Raw genomic sequence first — 20,863 nt, 5'->3', positions numbered from 1 at the left:
ATATTAAAACAAATGGGAGTAGTAGAAGACGTGATGTGCCATTTATGCCGAGACGAGAGGGATAGTATTCAACATTGTGGGCATGTCAATATGTACAGTCATTTTGGAATGATTTGTTAAACTATGTTAAAAATGAATGTCACAATGTTGAGAACATATTTTTTAGTGAAAAGTTTATTTTGTTTGGTATTGATACATATTTCAAAAGTAGTACAGTTTTTGATTTTATAATATTAAATGCCAAATTTTTTATTTACAAGTGTAAGTATGCAAAAGCTGTTCCTACAATGGCTGCATTTAAAAGAGATTTGAGAAAAAGGTATTTGGTAGAAGAATATTTAAGTAAACTTAATTTTACATATAATAAATTTCTCCTGGAGTGGTACCCATTTAAACCTCTGATATTGTCAAATGATTGATTGTCTTTCTGATTGAGCTTGTAAGGATGAAATTTGGTTTTTGGAGGTAATAGGAGGTTAAAGATGTTTCTCAGTTTAGACTCGAACACAAACATTGTCTGTTTATTTTGCAGCAGCTAAACGGGGAACAGGACTTGGTGTTTTACAAAATTATCAAATAGAAACATAAAAAAAGAGACGTTTACATAATTTATAAATGTATTGAATATGGGCTGTGTGATTGTATGCTTTATTGTGTTTTTCCCGTTTTGTTGTTGTTGTTGCCTCTTTTGTTTCTTTGTCTTTGTTGGAGATGCATAGTTTTGTATGATTGATGTTATTTGATGTTCCTGTGTGATGTTGATATTGTGTACCAAAAAGAAATAAAAACGTGTTTAAAAAAAAAATAATAATAATAAACATTTACCTATATCAATCCGAAATTTTACTCGAAGTACATTTAGTATCTAGGCATTTTATCCTGACATTTTCAATCAATCCACCTGGTCTTGGTTGAAGTACAGCGCTTTTTGTCATTTTAAAACCTCAAACTTGACGCAGAAACCTTTTTTCTGTATTTAAAAGTTGCAAAGCTTTGCCTCAAACGATTTTTATCGATTTTTTTAATGGTACCCTGAGTTTTTGTCAAGCCGATTTTGGGGTACCCTTGTTTGAGCGGTGGTCCCGTGATTCGAGCTGTGGAGAAACGCTCTATAAATGTCCATTATTATTATTATTTATTATTATTCCTGTTAAAGAAATCTTTGATCCAACAGGTTTGCCAGATAGTCAAGTAGATTGACTTTAGTGACATAGAAAGTGTGAATGAAATGGAAGGGTACTTAATGCTTTCATCGAGGTGCACAATTTGTCGCATTTATTGTTTTGCTAACTTTAGAACTAAAAAACCAAGAATAAAGCAGAATAAAAAAATAAAAAAGTAAAAACATAAAATCGTCAATTAAATCAAATAAACAAGTCGCGTAAGACGAAGTTACAACATTAAGTCGCTCTGTTGAGCTCCCAGAATGAAACTAAACGCACTGCATTCTTTGAACACGACAATACAGCTTCGTCTATCCCCGCGGAAAGAAAATCGCTCACTTTTCCCGTGCAAGACGAAGTGAAATTGACAAGCCAGTATGGCAAAGTAGCGTATTGCGCTTAGTAGAAAAGCGATCTCTTCTTTATTCTTTTTAACTTTCAGAGCTTGTTGTTAATACACAAATATTATATATATACATAAGTTTTGTGAATCCGAAAATGGTAAAAAATAAGATGGAAACATGTTTGGAACGATTTCTTACATTTTAATGATGGTACCTTATTAACCTATTTTCGTCAATTGTGATAAGATTGTCAGAGTAAACATGACATAATTATGTATATATTTTTAGATTCCGAATTTGACGAAGAATATGATGCAATCAATGTTAAATGTGTTTGCGAACATGAAGTACAAGAACAAGACGAGAGAGAATGTGGTAGGAGTACAGGCAACAGAAGAAGACACCAGAGAAAGCAAACAGTAGCAAATAGAAAAGAAGGGTTGATGAAAAGACTAGTGTCACCAGTACCAAAGGGAAATAAACAAGACTGGCGAAGTTTTTTTTTCTGACAGATTTCGAGCTGGACAAAGCAGCATTTGGAAGTCGACTGATTCAATAGACTGTCCTACTCGTATATGTAGCAGACGACATCATCAGTTCAGGACTGAAATGAACGGTTTTCGCATATTTCAAGACAACTACGATGTAAACAGAATACGCGAAGGCTTCAAAACATTCTTACCATGTAATCATAGCACCAACCTCCCAGATGAATGCAGGTACATTGCGAGAAATAACATGCCAACTTTATTTTTTTGCGAATGAGGGAACGAACGTGTCACTTTGAGTCGTTTGACATCAGGGGACGCCACTCAGTTGCTTGGGGGTCGTTCATTTTTTGTTAGGAGCATAGAATATTTCGGTACATGTTGTTTTGTATACCAATAATTAATACATAAGTGAAACTGTATACTGATGGGTACATTTCGCACAACTGTAACTCATACTGTTAGTTGCTACTCGATGAAACGGCACATAGGGTAATCATGGTGAAATGCATGGTCGGCGATGAAACCGTCAATACCCCCGAAATGTGCAAAGCCGACACACACACAAAAGTAGATCTAACTCGACCTGTCCACAATTGATCCAAACGCTGGCAGAAAAATGTGCCTTTTCAAACGTTCTAATCTATTGTCGTTACTGACAATATCGTTATTGAAACAATCACAGTGCGCTAAGAGATTTATAGAGCAAATCTTGAAAATAATTATTGAACTCAGCGCTTTGCGCTTCGTTCAATAATTAATCTTCTCGATTTGCTCTATAAATCTCTTAGCGCATTGTGTTGTCTCAATAACTTAAATTATGATACTACTACTACTACCAATAATAACAATATTAATAATAATAATAATGATAATTATGATATTGAAGCTTTAAAATGCAAACCACAAAATAATTCCATGCTCTATTTTTCATTATCGTGAAACTAGCAGCTCGCTACTGACCGGCTTTAACCTGTCATCGTGACGATCAAATAATATACGCTTGTTGTGTTGCAGCGTACCCTGTTCTTCTAAAAAGTTCAAGATTCGTTGTTGCAATGATTGCTAGCCCGCAGTGATCGCGGACAACGTATTTTGACCGAGGCCATGTGGAGTTTTTGAGCTAGGCCATAGAGTTTAGGACAACACACGTGCGTAACATTATTTTACTGTCAATGATCGGCAAGCAATCGACGGCAATTTGTGTCTGCGATGTATATATTTTCGACAGAGAAGATTATCACATTGAGCCCACACTGCATTACATACATATGAATAATTATCAGACTTATTGGATAGTCGCGATGACAAGTTAAAGCCAACCAGTAGCAAGCTAGTTGTTAGTTAAAAAGCGTTGACCAATAACAGGGGATGTTACTCGGTCACACCGCTTATTAAGCCTGACAGAGTTATTTCCACAAAACGTCTATTGAAACTTACAGGTAACGGTGATAGAACGTCTGGTCACTTTCTGTATGTTTGTATTAAAGTGAACAGCATAGCAGGCCAATCCAAAGTTGGGCGCCCCGGTGGTTAGGGTCAGTGACAAAGTGCTTGTTGTTTTGTGACTGAAATAAAACCACATGAAATTTAACCACAAGAAATAAACACACATGAAATACAACCATATGTAATAAAAAAAAAATGTAAACCCCAGATGGACGGCTGACGCTTACAAATCAAGAACCAAACTACAAGTAATATAACCCAGTAACTTGAAGGTTTTAATCTTTAAGTGAATATATTGTTTGATTAAATATCAAAACGTCCCAGTATCTTTACCATTCTTGGTGAGTTTTCTTTACACATGACATAAAACCACATACAGAATTCCGCAACAGATAGACTGCTAACATTCTGCAATCTAGAATAAAGGAAAACCAAGAAAGGTAAGTTAATGAAATTAGGTTGAATTATAGACAAAACTGCTGATGTTTCGTTTTGTCAAGCAATGAAATCCGTGTGCTGAGCACATGCAGATCTTGTTAATCAAAATCAAATGCATCCCATCCACCCTTTAATGATAGAATCAATCAATTAATCAATCAATCAAACAACCAATCAACCTGTTAATCAACCACCAAATTAACCCACCCACCCATCCATCCATCCATCCATCAATCCATCACTCACTCACTCACTCACTCAACAAACCATCCAAGTAACCCACTCGCTCATCCATCCATCCATATCAACCATCCATCCATCGATCCATCCAGGTTCTCACATTTGCAGATTGTTGGTGTCCCTATAGTCTTCCCCAACATTGTTGAAGGTTCCAGAATCAATTCTGCTTCCGTTTCCAAACTGCCAGTAGACGTTGGAAGCTGTACCAGAAGATCCGTCTACAACACAAGTCCACGTGCTGGGAACGTCGCTGACAACGGTGCTGGGACCAGTTACCACTGGATCGTCTGGACCCTCTGAAATACGGTGGACACATTTTGCCATTTAGATATTTTTTGGTACAGATTTGGATTGTCAGATAATTCTACATGTTGGCATATTTTTCGGGGATACCTAATGAAAAGCAATAAAACATATTCGCCAAAATGATCATTATGACCAGTAACTCGATCAGGAACAAAATCTGTAACTTGGAAAATGATTATGGGGAAGGGCCCCTAATATGGACTACCTCCCGATCTGACAAACGGACAATGCTAGGGCACTCAAAACATTTTCATTCGCAACATTTACCCTCTCGGGATAATTTGCATGTGTCAAAACAGGTGCGGTTGCACAATCCACAAAATCGTTGTGCTTTTTGATTTATATATGCTTCTGGCAGCGTTCAATATACATCTGATGCTTAAAACGGGCTAGCAAATTTCCATAGAAACAATTTGCTATGCAGAGGTGACCAAATCTAAACAAAAAAGTTAACTTGCCAATCGGGCGAGTAACTTCATGAAAGTCACTAGCCCGCCAGTAATTTCACTAGCCCAGTATATATACTAAACACAAGAATTATGACTGTCAGATTTATGTGCAGAATTAGAATAGCAGTGATATGACAGACAAGTAAAATGTGGTCAGCGATGAATAGGCTTTCCCAGGCCTTGTCTCGCTATTTTGCAAATTAATGTTGTTCATGCAAGTTGCTCGTCTGCAGTGTTGATATGACTTTGAACGCCGATAGTGCAACCACAAGTTGTGCACTTGACCAGAATTTTCACTGGCCAGCCGGGCGAGCTGCAAGACGGTTTCTACTAGTCCGGCGGATGTTTCACTCGCCCCTGGTGACCGGGCGGACGATTTGGCCATCCCTGCTATGTGTAACATATTACAGATACTAAGACTGTAATTGTTACATTTTAGCAGTGTTGGTCCCGTCATTCTAGCGCAAAAAATAATAATAGCAAAATCTCAAAGTATGTGTGTATCCACTAATATGAACCACCCTCAACAAAGAGAAGAAAAATATATATCGAACATTCATCTTTGTTTGAAAATTGGTAATTGTATCTATGTGTCTCTGTTGTTGTTTTTTCTTTTATACATTTGATTAATTTCTTGTTGTGTTTCAAATAATGTTTTCGTCGAACCGAAACAGATAAATCTGATGCAAATATAAATTAGTCTGTCACTCGCACTGAGTTGTATCGTGTTATTTTGAAGTATAATTGGCTTTGTACAATCATTCGTGATTGCCTCTTTACTGGTTTATAAAAGGCGCCCAAGCTCATCATATGTACCTGTTGTACATTGTTCTTATTTAGTTTTGTTTTTGGCCGTATCATCGGAAACAACATATTTGGTGTCCTTTACTTACTGTAAACATAGGCAGTCCAAGAAGCCGTGGTTGTTCCAGACGGTAAGTTGGCCGTGCAGGTAAAAGTATCCTCGTTGTCACTTGGCTGAACAGTGAACTTGTAAAAACTGTTGTAATTCCTCACGTTCCCTGACACGATGACCGTCTTTTCCTCCGAGGCAGTTAGATTCGAGCCATCACGTGACCAGGTGAGAGGGAAATTGCTGACCGTTTCTGCAGCGGTGATGTAGCAGGCCAGTGACTTCTCTTGGCCAGCGATGAACAACCCGTTCGCTGTGATTTGAAGCTGGGCTGTTCAAGGACAGAAGGGATAGGCTGCTTTTAGTTTCTGAAGTAAACTGGTTTGCGAAAATAAATGAAAATATGAATAATGCTATTGGGGTGTCCTTTGACACCGGCAGTCAGAAAAAAGGCTGAAGCGCATAATTTCGGCCTGACTTTATTGTATCGTGGGGGAAAGTTGAAACCTGACCTTTGTCTTACTGTCCATTTCAGAAAATTTGCCAAAGAAAATACATTTTAGCAAAATGCTTGTACTACCATCTTTACATTATGACACTTAGCAGTTTTCAGAGCTGGCGCGGATGGCGACAAGCTGGTGACAAATAATGGGATACCAGCTTCGTGACTTGAAACAAGGAAAACATTTTCTGCTGTAGAGGTAAACAAATAAATAAATATATATAATACTGCATTCAGCTGTTCAAAACGTAGTTCAACTTGGCATGCTGCACACATGTTTATTGTTTGTATTACACCATAGCAGCTATCAAAGAGTACAGTGGTGGTTTTTTTTTTTACACTATAGTTTTCCATTTTCTGCCGTTTGCTCCAGTACTCAACATTCTCACTTGTTTCTTTCTTATCCTTTGATCATTCTCCAAATCGGAATTTTGGATGTAAGAAAAGTTATAGCCTTGATTGGTATTCATTTTGTTTCAGAACCGTGCTTGCTTCTACAAAATTCATTAGTTTCATCCAGCCTGGAAAACGAGATGACGAAACATTTAAGAGTGCAGCCATATTTTAATTGAAACATAAACAGTACCCAAAGAACTCAATGATAATTTAAATGTGTGTTGTACTTATACAACTAAGATCCTATCACTGTAGTTAAGGATAGAAGATCATTGTCACCAACATCACCAAAGCAGTACACGAATCCTATAGCCGACAGTCACTCCAAAATCTCAATCTCAATCCCGGTTGATGAATGCAAAATGACAATCAGTTTTTGATGACAAATCACCGCATTCAGCTAACTGCTACCAACACCAGAACATTTCTAAAATATCAATCAACAAAGACCGAGTTGTCAGACCATCAATGACTTGCTAACTAGGATAGAAGAAAGATGAATTTGCTACCAGATATTTCTACAACTAGCAGAAACGAGTGCCAAAACCTATCTATGTCACATGGCAACAATACTAATGTATCAAGACAAGCTGCTCGTTCTATTTTGGCGCTTTAAAGGCAACAAAAATCTTTTGAAAAAAAGCCTGAAAGAGAATGCATTATGGCCAGCTATAAAACAAAATCAAATCTTTTACCCGCAAGCACTCGTTTACACAACAAACGAGAACAATCCAAAAATAAAATAAAATGCAGTACGGTCAGTTTCATTTTGTGAGTTCTACAGATTGTAATTTCGCCTTACGCGACGTGTGTCATTCTCCCTTAGCCTAGTTTATTTCCGTTTTTCATTAAAGTTTTCTTTTAATAACGATTTGAAACGCGTTAGCATGTATGTCAAAGAAAAGGACATTTTTATGAAAGTGTTAAAGAGCTTGAAAATAAATTCTGACTACTCAACTAGTGAGATAAGTATACCTAACGAAGTCAATAAATAACACGGTATCACAAATAATACAGCTTTAAATTAAAGTGTCAGCCTCATTAACACTAGCAAAACCTAACACACACATCATACCCTAACACGATTGAAAAAGGTCCACGCTCGAGAAAAGTATAAAGTCGTGACCATCACTCATTTGACTTACCCTGAGAGCTGCATTCTGAAAATTAGAATCAAAAGGAAAATCATTAATAAAACATATATTAGCTTCTTGGAGGAGAAAAACCAAGACTTAAGCTTATGTTTCTATTTAGTTTGTACAGCTCTTATAAAGAAATCAAACAAAGTTAACTTTCTGCCAAAACTTTAACATAAACAATAACTGACAAGCATGACCTTTTTTTCTTTACCTGAATTAAATGGGATCCTCATCGACATTTCTTTCCAAAGGAATTATAAATACAAAAAGGAAAAACTAAAGGGTAACTGGTTTGCATTTTTTCAATAAATTCTTAATTCAGAATAACATCCAGATTTTCTTTCAAAGCAAACTATTGCTACAGAAAAACATAACGTCAACGTCAAACAGGATTTGTTCGTCTGAGCTTAGTCCTGATGGCAGAACAAAACTCGATCAACTTGGGAGTTTAACCACTGCAAGTGTATGAAAACAGAATTGATTTTACATCTGTAAGCATTGCAAAAATAATAATAATGCAAGAACAACTTACCTGGCACACACATTGTCAAGAATACCAACACAACACCCACAAAAGTGCAAATCCTGTATGCAAAAGCAGCCATTTTGTTTCTGTAGACACTTCCTTCGCCTTCTTGAGGTGGCGGTGTTCAGTTCTTGATAGTGGTATATATAGGTCGTGGCTTTGATCGTTGTCCGGTCACACCTGATAGAAATCAGATGTCTGTCAATTTCCATGTTAACATGATAATATCAGGAGTAGAAATAAGCTTGTACGATGTGAGTAGAAATAAGCTTGTACGATGTGTGCTGTAAGCGCGTGTTGTATTGAGTATACCGTTAAGTGTTTGATTGTTTTCTTTACGAAACTATTTTCTCCAGTGATTTAACAACTGTTCATTTTTTCTGTCAATTGTGTAGTCTTCGCCTTTTCTTACACTGCCGAAATCTTTCAGTTCCATAGATGGTTGTATAGAATGTCCGTATACAAAGGGAAGCACACATCACTGTCTCAGGCTGTCTGTCTCTTTTTTTTTTTTTACATGTAGTCAAATTATGACTACGGTAAATGTTTTAACATAGAGACCGGGAATCGAGACGAGGGTCGTGGTGTATATGTGTATGTGTGTATGTGTGTGTGTGTGTGTGTGTGTGTGTGTGTGTGTGTGTGTGTGTGTGTGTGTGTGTGTGTATACAGATCGGTTCCGAGAAAACCACTGAACAGATCTTCATGAAACTTCACATGAGAGTTCCTGGGTATGTTATCCCCAGATCAGGTTTTTTTTCTCGGATAAATGTCTTCGATGACGTCATATCTGGCATTTACTGGAAATTGAGGCGGCACTGTCACGCCCTAATGTTTCAACCAAATTGGTTGAAAATTTGGTCAAGTAATCTTTGACGAAGCCCGGACTTTGTTATTGCATTTCAGCTCGGAGGCTTAAAAATTAGTTGATGAGTTTGCTCATTAAAGTTGTCATTAAAATCAAATTTTTGCAAAGAGATTCAAAATTTATTGCATCATATTCTTCATCAAATTCTGAATAAGAAAATCTCTCGGGCAGATACACGCATTCACAACGAGAGGCATGACAGGCAACAGGCAGTGAGGCTAACACACGCGCGGACACACAGACTTAGACGAACAGACACACACACAGACACACACACATACCTCCGTTCCTTCCTACTTCTGTGCGGGAACAAATATGAATGCTGTGCCTCTGTCTAACGTGCAGCATTAGCATGGACATTAACATAATCGATATCAAAATGACATTATTGCGCCAACTCAACACTGACAATGGCAGCTATTCATCTGTTTGACACCGCAACTCTCATTGGAAACCTGTAAATCATGAGTTTTGGAGACATTCCAACAAACTTGTTGACCAGGAAATTATCTTTTCAAATGGAAATTGGTTCCAAAATAGACTGTTTTAATGTGTCCTGTTTTTTGTGTGAGGGCTAGGTTGTGAACACCTTTTCGATACATTGCACAAATACAAGCGCACCTGCCATTTGTGCAAGTGTCAGTCAAAGGTACCTTCATTCTCATGTATATCCCCATTTATATTCTGGCCGAGGAGCAGGTGAAGGAAGTGTTTTATTCTTTAATAAAACTTCGACGCAACTTTTACATAGCGCTCAAGAAAACAAGTTGATTAATACTTTCTTCTGTTAAAATGACTTGTTGTGCAGCTCTCTGCAGTGTGTACAAAGTGACTTTTTTGACCCATGTTTACATTTAATCAAGTTTTGACTAAATGATTGAACACAGACCGGGAATCCAGACGAGGGTGGTGGTGTATGCGTGGGCGTGTGTGTGGAGCGATTCTTAGAAAACTACTGGAATGATCTTCATGGAACTTAACATGAGAATTCCTGGGTATGATATCCCCAGACAGGGACAGTTAGAATAGATATTTATATCTGAAAATTGTGTTTTATTTTTTAAATTTCAGTCTCGAGAAGATAATTATAATATTAAGTTCTATTAAAAGATGGACAAAAGAACTGTTTTGGTCGTCAATGTGATTATTTGTGTTATTTGCTGCCAGAGCTTTCTTCATGTCTTCTTCAGACCATTGTCCATGTCTGAAAGATCAAAGCAATTTTCGAACATCAAAACTAACCTGGATTCGCTAACAGCTGTTTTACGTTTATATTGTACAGTAACGAGGGGGTAATGGAGTGTTGTTTTATGCATATTTCATGCATTAAAAGAGCAACATGTTCAGGTTTTCAATAAAGAAGGTCGCAATTCATAAAACACACACACACACGCATATAGTTTTCGAGTTATAATTGAACAGTGTCGATTATATAAAACAAGGTGTCCAAATTACACTTTGAGTTCAAATTATCCTCCTTCATACTGATGTCAACTTTAATACATCGTCCATAATCTGCAAGCGGAATCTTTGAATTGTCACAAACAAAGTATGGTTTATTAATCTAAACAGATTAATACTAATTCGTCAAATGTTTACTGTTTCTTTTTGTACATCTATAAATGAAATAATAAGTCAAAAATTCAGCCAAAATATTCTAAAAATGCTCGCCTGCCGCGCGTTGTTTGTGGTTGTGCCATATTTTCTTTTGTAAACGTCATTGCCCATCACCAGTAACGTACAAATACAGTGACGTAACACATTGTTTCACAAACTATTAAGATATTGGCCTTGTTCAATTTACCCTCCTTTACCCTACATAGACCATGTTGGTACAATACACACATTTATGTTCTTCAATATTGAATTCCGCATAGCCATTTCTGTTAAAAGGGAATTAAAAACAAACAATCTTTCAGAATAATTTTGTCAGCACTGACCGTCCCCAAGTATTCAGCCACTTTCTCGTGGTACGTTTGATGTTCAAGAATTTTCCCTCTTTGCATTTCTTAAAAATGTCTCCGCTGGCTGCGTCATTCTGTACAGCAAGAACGTGTCTGCTACTTACACGATCAAGTGTAAGAATAATAATAGTGAAACGGGGAAGTACATACGTCTGACTAAAGAGATAGGACGTCTTAGCAGAGCCCATTAAAACTGTCCCTGTTGCCCAATCAAACGGTTGCAAAGACATCACGTGAGAACCTACAGTGGAAGAAGTTTGCCCAGTGCCAGGTAACAGCGTCAACACTGCCAGAGACAGCTTCATAACTTTACAGATTGCTTTGACATACCGAGAACACTCCTATCTATACTGTCTATACTCTCATGAAAAAAAACCTAGACACATGCGTTTGTGTGCAGATCTTTGTGATTGGAGGGCCTATTTTAACAGCAGCTATATATGACTAGAAAGGCTATTCATGAGTTCCGCTACCATATTCAGCAAACATATCGATTTTTACTGACACGACGTAGTGTCTATACAGTGAAACCGACAACACAGACACCAACAGACTGTTTCTTATCGCGCCAAAAGCTATCCTGTCCAAGCTGGTGGTTGTAATAATTTATTATAACACCACACACCAGGATTACCTTATGATATGCGTTTAAGCACTCTTTTATTTAAATGTCAAACGGATACATTTTAGATAGCGTTTCATGATTGGAATTACCTAATTTCTTTCGTCTCAGTCTCTGTCTTGATGTCCGTTCCACTGTTCGCCTCGTATGTTTTCACGCTGTTGCTCGAGGTACATATTTCAAATCGCCAAAACGGAGCTATTATAAAGTTCGGTTTGGCGTTGAATAGATCCCGGACAACATACAGAGGAATTGCTTTAGAATTACTGTTTAGGCGTTCTATTTTTTTCAAGTATAAATGACGTGTTGGGTAGTCTTTTGAGACCGTGTAAATACTTCTATGGACAGTGTTTTTTTCCTATGTAAGCTAGATATACACAGTGCGAATATTTACCGTCCAGCACGTAACTTGTTTGCGTTTGCTAGATTACAGTAATGACTTCCTATTAGGACTAAATAAAACAAACATGGACACGAGTGAATAGTCAATTGACGGGGTTAAAAACTGTTTTCCGAAACATTGCACAACATCTGAACAAATACCTGGAACAATCCATACTTTCACAAGAAGTACGTCTAGTATGTTGGACAATATTGTGAAAGTTTCAAAGCAAACCACCCAGTCATTGCTGATATACAGCGCTTTTGTCATGATACCCCACAAAAGGTTTTCAAAAACGGGACTCATGCGATCAACACCTGCATCAGTAGGAATAGCATAGCACACGAAATACGAAAGCAAGCTAAACAAAACAACATGTTCTGCCTATTGTGATTTTCGTCGATTTTTAATTGGTGCCTTGCATTTGTGTACGGTCGATTTTTAAGGGTACCTCAGTGAACCAACTGTGTCAAAACATGAATTAAGTTAACCTTATTTTCCCTTATTGGTGACCAGAGCCAAACAAGAATGTTCGATCCCCGTGGCGTCATGTTTCAGAATGAGCTACGCATATTCGCTTTGCTTTTTTTCACGGTTAACGCAATCACGTTTTTGTGGTAACCACACGAAGGCATTGACAGACCTGGGATCCTGGGATCCCCTGTTAGGCACTTGCAGTATTCTCAAACAAACCTATAGGGGGAATCGAGATGAAGGTCGTGGTGTATGTTTGTACATGTATGTATGTATGTATGTATGTATGTATGTATGTATGTATGTATGTATGTGTAGGTAGGTAGGTAAGTAGGTGTGTGTGTGTGTGTGTGTGTGCGTGCGCGTGCGTGCGTGTGTGTGTGTGTGTGTGTGTGTGTGTGTGTGTGTGTGTGTTTCAGTCTTTTTGTGTGCGTATTTGTGTGAGTCCATGTATGTTTGTATTTGTTGTGTAACAATTGTATGCATTCTTTTACACTGTTCTAAAAAGTCATAGTCCGAGCAGTGATAAATTTTGTCAATGTGTCATGTTTTTATCCATTTTGCTGCCCAGAAGGAACAGAAGGAAAAGTGTGACATGGGCATGTTTTTTGTCCACCAAAAAAACATCTGGAAAATAAGATTTTTGCAAACGAAAGTAAACAACCATACGGTGCTTGTGCAAAAGGTATTTCTTTGGTCTGTATTAGCCTGTAAGGAGAGGTAAATCTTTTTTATTCGATTTATGACCTTGTGACCACCCCGCCCCAACCCCTTTCTTTCTTTCTTTCTTTCTTTATTTGGTGTTTAACGTCGTTTTCAACCATTCAAGGTTATATCGCGACGGGCCCCAACCCCTCCTTTTTACCCATTAATAATAAAGTGCAGCATAAAAAATATGGTCTCAATAGCTACCACGATGATAATCAGAAAATGACGAAGAATAAGTTGAATTTTTTTTGGATCGTTTTATATAAAAAGAAATGTAATTACAATTTTCTGATTTTTAATGACCAAACTCATCAATTAATATTTTAGACTACAAGCTGAAATGCAATACCGAAGATTGCTTGGCCAAAATTTCAGTCAATTTCATTGAAAACTGAGGGTGTGACAGTGCCGCCTCAACTTTTACAAAAAGCCGGATATGACGTCATCAAAGACATTTATCGAAAAGATGAAGAAAAAAAAAGTCTGGGGATATTATTCCCAGGATTTCTCATGTAAAGTTTCATGAAGATCGGTCCAGTAGTTTACTCTGAATCGCTCAACACACACACACACACACACACACACACACACACACACACACACACACACACACACACACACACACACACACACACACACACACACACACACACACACACACACACATACATACACCACGACCCTCGTCTCCATTCCCCCCTCTATGTTAAAACATTTAGTCAAAACTTGACTAAATATAAAAAGGAGAAAAACAAAAAGAGTCGATCCGATGCAGTGTGCTAAGCAACGCGAAGAAAAATGTCACTCGGACAAAACAGTTATATTACAAACATTTCAACACTGCTTATGATATTAAACAAACAAACTGTAAACACTTCAAAAATACATCAAAATTAATCCTTCTGTACAGTACGGACCACAGACGATCAAAAGCAAATTGCTTATCAGGAAAACTGAACACGTCCCACACAAACCATGGCCCATGCAAAGCGCTCGCAGACTGAAATTGGAGACGGCCTGTGGGCATAGGGAAGCTGGGTGTTGATAACTAATGATAACAGACTTGGAGGAACGAGTCGCTGTAGCACATAGCAGACATTCTTTCAAAACTGCGGTCCCACTGTGAACAATTTTGACGGCGAACTACAACGAGTAATTTTGGGATTCGTGGAAAAAATCGCCGAGATCGTTGTGGTTCGTATTACTTTGTTCTTGTTCGGTAAAAACAAATCGTTGTACATCGCAGGGATCGAATTGATGACATTCGTTGTATGTCGTTGTAATTCCTTCTTGTTCTTTGTGCGTCCCACAGCGTCGTTCTGGCTATCGCCGCTCTCCGATGTGATTCGTATACAATTCTCCATTATCTGAGTCTTGGACACTGTGACGAATTTTGACGGCGAACTTCAACGATTTGATATTCGTGAAGAAAATAGTCGAGGTCGTTGTGGTTCGTATTACTTCGTTCTTGTTTGGCCGACTTTTTGCAATCATTCGTGGTAAACATCATGGCAACATCGCAGTAACTCGAGGTGGTTCGCCAAAGTATTCGCGATAGTGGGACCTAGGCTTTACATCGGTCAGCGGTGACTACAATCGTTTCTCAATGCATAAACTGTCTTAGAGCGGTTGGTATTCTCTGGTTCATTGCTTTAAAAACAGAAGATGTCGGCGATCGAGCACCGGAAATGTGCTATTAACTCGTTCATGTGATCATGCTCATCGCCGCAGATATGTGTATTTTTATCCCAGCGAGCGAAGCTGGAGGTATCCCACGAACGCTACATAATGCTGCGTCGCCCAAAACAAATAACGGTTTTGGGTGTGACGAAAAAAAGAACAGGGCCGGAGTGCTATGTAAATTATGAGCAATTCTTCCAAATCCATTAAAAAAAATATGACACTACGTACGCGACTGTTCCCACATATTGAGGCAGACTTTTTTGTTATGGCAAATCGATGTTGCAGTTTCGGAGCAAATGATCAAAATTTCTTTGCGAATTTGCGTTCAAACGTGTTTTTCCCATAATATTACGATGCATGCACAGCTCGAAAATATGGCCAAGAACAAATCTACGGTACTTCGAAGAAAGAAGAATAACAACATTCTTGTCCATTACGACTTGCAATTTACCGTGTGCGCTGTAAAATCTCCCTACCTTCAAAGCAGACATCTTCATTTTCTTCCAAGGGAGAAATCGTTGGTCATAAAGTCTGGCAGGACCCAAACATACTTCTGCACGCTTTCTTTTCTTGTCATATTCAGTTGCTTCGCAAAAATAAAATGTCATTGGTTTTCTCAACTTGTCAAATCAGTCAAAACGACCGCAGAACACAGAACTGGGAAATGACACTGATTGAAATACGAAAGATCTTCGATGACGGAAGTATAAATGACGTCATGTGGTCACACCTATCTCGAGAACTAAGCGTCTCTCAGAACCAGCGCCCTTCTATACTGTAATTGACTTGAGAAATGTTCATGCTGATAATACATGATAAAGAAGGAATCTGTGTGCCCTAACGCAGGCTACAGTTGGGGATGGAAGTTCACGCACAATTGGGAACATACTAACTTAAATACGGTGGATGCCGACCAATTCTTCGATTTTTGATCCAACGCCACCCGGGGCCGCTTTGTTGGGGTAGAACCTTCGAGACTACAGCAATAATGCTTGCGCAGCTAGATGACGTCACGATGTTTTGAACGTCAATGCATCGTGACGTCATCCCCTCTCGTGGGCCTTTCTCTCGCGCGCGTGGCTTGTGTGTGTGTGTGTGTGTGTGTGTGTGTGTGTGTGTGTGAGAGAGAGAGAGAGAGAGAGAGAGAGAGAGAGAGAGAGAGAGAGAGAGAGAGAGAGAGAGAGAGAGAGAGAGAGAGAGAGAGAGAGAGAGAGAGAGAGAGAGAGACGATTTGTCCTTCTCGGGGGGTAAGCCGTGCAGTTTACTCTGTCGGGATTTTAAAACGATGTGGCAGCCACAGAGTGAACGCCGCTGACATCGAGGCAGCATGTCAAAGCGAGACAAAGTAACAGCTAGCTCGTTACTGACCGGCTTTTTAACCGACAGTGATCGCTAAACGTGACACGTGTGTTTTTCTTAACCCACATGACCTCAAGCTTAACCCACGTGACCTCGGTCAAAACAAAATTGTAAGCAATCACCACTGCGAGTCAGCAATCATTGCCGCAACGAATACTCCATTGACTTGTTGTGCGTGAAAGAAAAGGGTATCACATCAAGCGCATGTTTATTGTAACACATTCAAAACCTATCGTCTTGTTTTGAACATGTACACAGAAAGATTTAGGTTAGTAGTTAAAGGGAAGCAACTGTTGGTAATGTGTGTACATTGATTGTTACCTCCCTTTAGGGCGGGGATGAAGCTCAGTCGGTAGCGCGCTGGATTTGTATCCAGTTGGCCGCTGTCAGCGTGAGTTCGTCCCCACGTTCGGCGAGAGATTTATTTCTCAGAGTCAACTTTGTGTGCAGACTCTCCTCGGTGTCCGAACACCCCCGTGTGTACACGCAAGCACAAGACCAAGTGCGCACGAAAAAGATCCTGTAATCCATGTCAGAGTTCGGTGGGTTATAGAAACACGAAAATACCCAGCATGCTTCCTCCGAAAACGGCGTATGGCTGCCTAAAATGGCGGGGTAAAAAACGGTCATACACGTAAAATTCCACTCGTGCAAAAAACACGAGTGTACGTGGGAGTTTCAGCCCACGAACGCAGAAGAAGAAGAAGAAGAAGTTACCTCCCTTTCATTAGTCTTTTGAACTTGGCTAACTAAGTGTCATATTTTTGGATTTTAATTAAATTGTTCAAGCTGTTTTAAATGTGTTATTTTGATTAGATATTTATTATAAACTTTAATAAGTTGTAAAGATATTTTATTTTATTTTAAGACATTTATTGTTAGATATCTTCCAGTTCGATTTTTGAATTTTAGCTTCACTTCCGCCCTCTGTTGAAAATCGCCAAGTTGGTGGGAAATCTTTGGAGAACATGTTGGTTCTAAATCAGGTGAATATTGATTTTTTACATTGTCATCTGCTTTAAATATCATTAGTTACTAGTTTAGCAAGACATGGATAGCATAAATTGGAGTGGTTATTTTTGTAAATCTGTTCTGAAACTTAATTATACTACAAAAGCACCTGTCACAGAAACAGTGCAGAATATTTGTATTTTTGGTTGTAGTTTGTTTGTATGAAGTGCGTAGACAGAAAGATAAGTGTTTCACTGATGTTTGGAAGTTAAATAGGGTTTTGGTTTTGCAAAGAAATTTAGTTTTAAATATAATTTGAAATTTGAAGTAAAAGAAAGTTTTGCGCATGCGCGGGCAAAACCGAAAGCGCATTGCATTATTGGAAAGTTGGCTGCCTCTATTTTATGAAGAAAAAAAGTGTTTGTGACTAGTGTTTTATTTGAGATGTTTTGAGGTGAGATTTCATTCCAAGTGATTTAGACATTGTGATTTGAAGAAGTTTGGTCATAATGGTCAGTTTATCACTGCAGATAAATATGATTATGCATGAACACTTCTTGAGCTAGTTTTGAGTTTGTAACAATGGTGGAGTGGAACACATAGTGATGTGTGGTATTGTTTCAAAGTAAATCTAAGATGGTTAATCACTGTCTTGTAGGATAACATATAGTATTTCTGTTTCTGTCAATGAAGATGGAATTGATCACAGCAGGCAAAATGTTGCTCCTGTGTTAGGGAGAAGATTATTGGTGAAGCACCTTATGAACACTGGGTTTTTAAGTTTAACACTGTTTTTTAGTTTTTGTATTTCATTCTTGGAAGTTTGTATTTTGTTGAAAAAAGAAAAGACAGACAAGAATATAAAAGGATTGTGAACACATTTATTCCTGTATTTGTGTTATTCATTTAACACATAAAATCCCCTACTCCCTTTCTTAACATAATTGATTTTTCTAAACTAAACTTGAAAAGTCAAGATCGTTACACGCATACTGCAACTCCTACAGATCAGAGTTAGTTGTTCGTCGCGATGGCAGGTTAAAGCAGGTTAGCAGCGTGCTGTTACTTTGTCTAGCTTCCTTCGATATCAGAAGTTCCTTCTCTTCCATTACACCACTTGAAAATCATGACAGAGTTATTTCCGGAAAACGTCTTTACTATATCAGAATAGCAATGTATCCGCTGCAGAAGTCAAACATTAAGCAAAGGCATGCAGTGTGACGTCATAATTTAATGTATGACGGAGGTGCAATGCCACAGAAGTTACAGTTATGGTATAACTGTTAACACCATCAGTATTTTCTGAAGTTTGAAGAGCTAGTATTACGAATCGATATGTCCCACCGTATACCAGCTGCCGTGGGAAATGAGGTAGGCAAGCTTTATGGATTAACAAAGTGTTTCTACATCACGTTGAAAATACTATAAGAAGTAGGCTACAGCTCTGCCTCGACATAACACATTCAGAGACATACATATTCGTCAGTCATACTACATAAATATACACAACAATGTACACTTAAATTAAATGAAAATAATGTAAGCGTTTTGTGTGTAAGAACTGTGAACATTTGCCAGCTGTTTAATATAAGAGTTCGCCTTGCTTGCTCATGCAAACAAGTCCAGGAAGAAAAAAAGCCTTTCAGCGAAGCCCACAGTCAGCTAACACCTCTTGCATTTGCGGGTTGGACGTTAAGTGACGCACAACGCATCGTAAATGTAACAATTTCAGTCTGTCACATTGCCCGAATACATGTTCTGATTAGACCAAGTTGTGCTCACTTTTCGCTTGAAATTTGTTGTCATGAAAGTTAAATGTGGATTAGCCTTGGTGTGCTTCGTTCTACTGGACCTTGGTGGCGTTGCAAGCAACGAAACTAACTGTAAGTGTGATGAACGCAGCCTAACGTTTGATGTGGTCGTTTATTTCATTTAGTCAAGTTATGAACATTGACTTGGAATCAAGATGAGGGTGTGGTGTATGTATTCATGTATGTGTGTATGTGTGTGTGTGTTAGTGCGTGCGTGCGTGTGTGTGTGTGTGTGTGTGTAGGGCGATTCCGAGAAACAACTGGACTGATCTTCATGAAACTTCACATGAGAGTTCCTGGGAAATAATCCTCAGACTATTTTTTTTTCAGTCAAGTTTTGACTAAATGTTTTAACGTAGAGGGGGGAATCGAGACGAGGGTCATGGTGTATGTGTGTGTGTGTCTGTGTGTGTGTGTGTGTGTGTGTGTGTGTGTGTGTGTGTAGAGCGGTTCAGACTAAACTACTGGACCAATCTTTATGAAATTTGACATGAGAGTTCCTGGGTATGATATCCTCAGACGTTTTTTTCATTTTTTTGATAAATGTCTTTGATGACGTCATATCCGGCTTTTCGTGAAAGTTGAGGCGGCACTGTCACGCCCTCATTTTTCAACCAAATTGGTTGAAATTTTGGTCAAGTAATCTTCGACGAAGCCCGGACTTTGGTATTGCATTTCAGCTTGGTGGCTTAAAAATTAATTAATGACTTTGGTCATTAAAAATCTGAAAATTGTAAAAAAATTATTGTTTTTATAAAACGATTCAAATTTACGTTCATCTTATTCTCCATCATTTTCTGATTCCAAAAACATATAAATATGTTATATTTGGATTAACAACAAGCTCTGAAAATTAAATATATAAAAATTATTATCAAAATTTTTTTTTTGAAATCAATTTAAAAACACTTTCATCTTATTTCTTGTCGGTTCCTGATTCCAAAAACATATAGATATGATATGTTTGGATTAAAAACACGCTCAGAAAGTTAAAACGAAGAGAGGTACAGAAAAGCGTGCTATCCTTCTCAGCGCAACGAATACCCCGCTCTTCTTGTCAATTTCACTGGCACTGCCTTTGCCACGGGCGGTGGAGTGACGATGCTACGAGTATACGGTCTTGCTGCGTTGCGTTGCGTTCAGTTTCATTCTGTGAGTTCGACAGCTACTTGACTAAATGTTGTATTTTCGCCTTACGCGACTTGTTTTATTTCATAAATGTCTTTGGTGACGTCATATCCGGCTTTTCGTGAAAGTTGAGGCGGCACTGTCACACCCTCAGTTTTAAATCGCAACTTGTTTGTCTTTCGATCGCCTTTAAACTAGTTTTTCTTTTTCTCTCTCTTCCCCTTCCCCGGCCCCCTCCCCCCGCTTGAAATTTTGGTTAAGCAATATTCGACGAAATCCGGATTTTGGTATTGCATTTCAGCTTGGATGCTTAAAAACTAATTCATGAGTTTGGTCATTAACAATCTTAAAATTGTACTTAACATATTTCGAAATTTTTTTTTTGGAAAGCTGATTCTATGACCATTTCTAAGTTCAAATGGCACCAGATGGCACCATTTTGCTTCTTTGGGCCAAACATTTTTCCGGGGGGGTATGCCCCCGGAACCCCCTTGCAAATTCGGGCGCTTCGCGCCCATCACATTCACTTTCGATTCAAAGTTCCCCCCCCCCCCCCCCCCTTACAAAGCAACTGATCCGCCCCTGCTTTACTATTGCATCAAACAACTAGAGAGCCATTC

The 20,863-nt window shown here is 38.4% G+C and overlaps 1 protein-coding gene across 3 annotated transcripts in view; it reads right to left on the bottom strand.

The window, feature by feature from the left end:
* Window positions 1-3,047: 3,047 nt before the first annotated feature.
* LOC138973367 (hemicentin-1-like) overlaps window positions 3,048-20,863 on the bottom strand; it is a 486,299-nt gene continuing 468,483 nt past the window's right edge. For all 3 annotated transcript variants that reach the window (XM_070346087.1, XM_070346085.1, XM_070346086.1), the window contains exons 7-9: window positions 5,771-6,061; window positions 4,223-4,418; window positions 3,048-3,563 (exon numbers count right to left, since the gene is read on the bottom strand). In XM_070346087.1, the coding sequence (XP_070202188.1) occupies window positions 3,422-3,563; window positions 4,223-4,418; window positions 5,771-6,061 (629 nt within the window). In that variant the 3' untranslated portion in view covers window positions 3,048-3,421. The remainder of the gene's footprint in view (window positions 3,564-4,222; window positions 4,419-5,770; window positions 6,062-20,863) is intronic.

The sequence above is a fragment of the Littorina saxatilis genome, linkage group LG8 (genome assembly GCF_037325665.1).
Source record: "Littorina saxatilis isolate snail1 linkage group LG8, US_GU_Lsax_2.0, whole genome shotgun sequence".
Taxonomy (NCBI): Eukaryota; Metazoa; Mollusca; class Gastropoda; order Littorinimorpha; family Littorinidae; genus Littorina; species Littorina saxatilis.
This window is presented reverse-complemented; position numbering and strand designations above follow the sequence as displayed.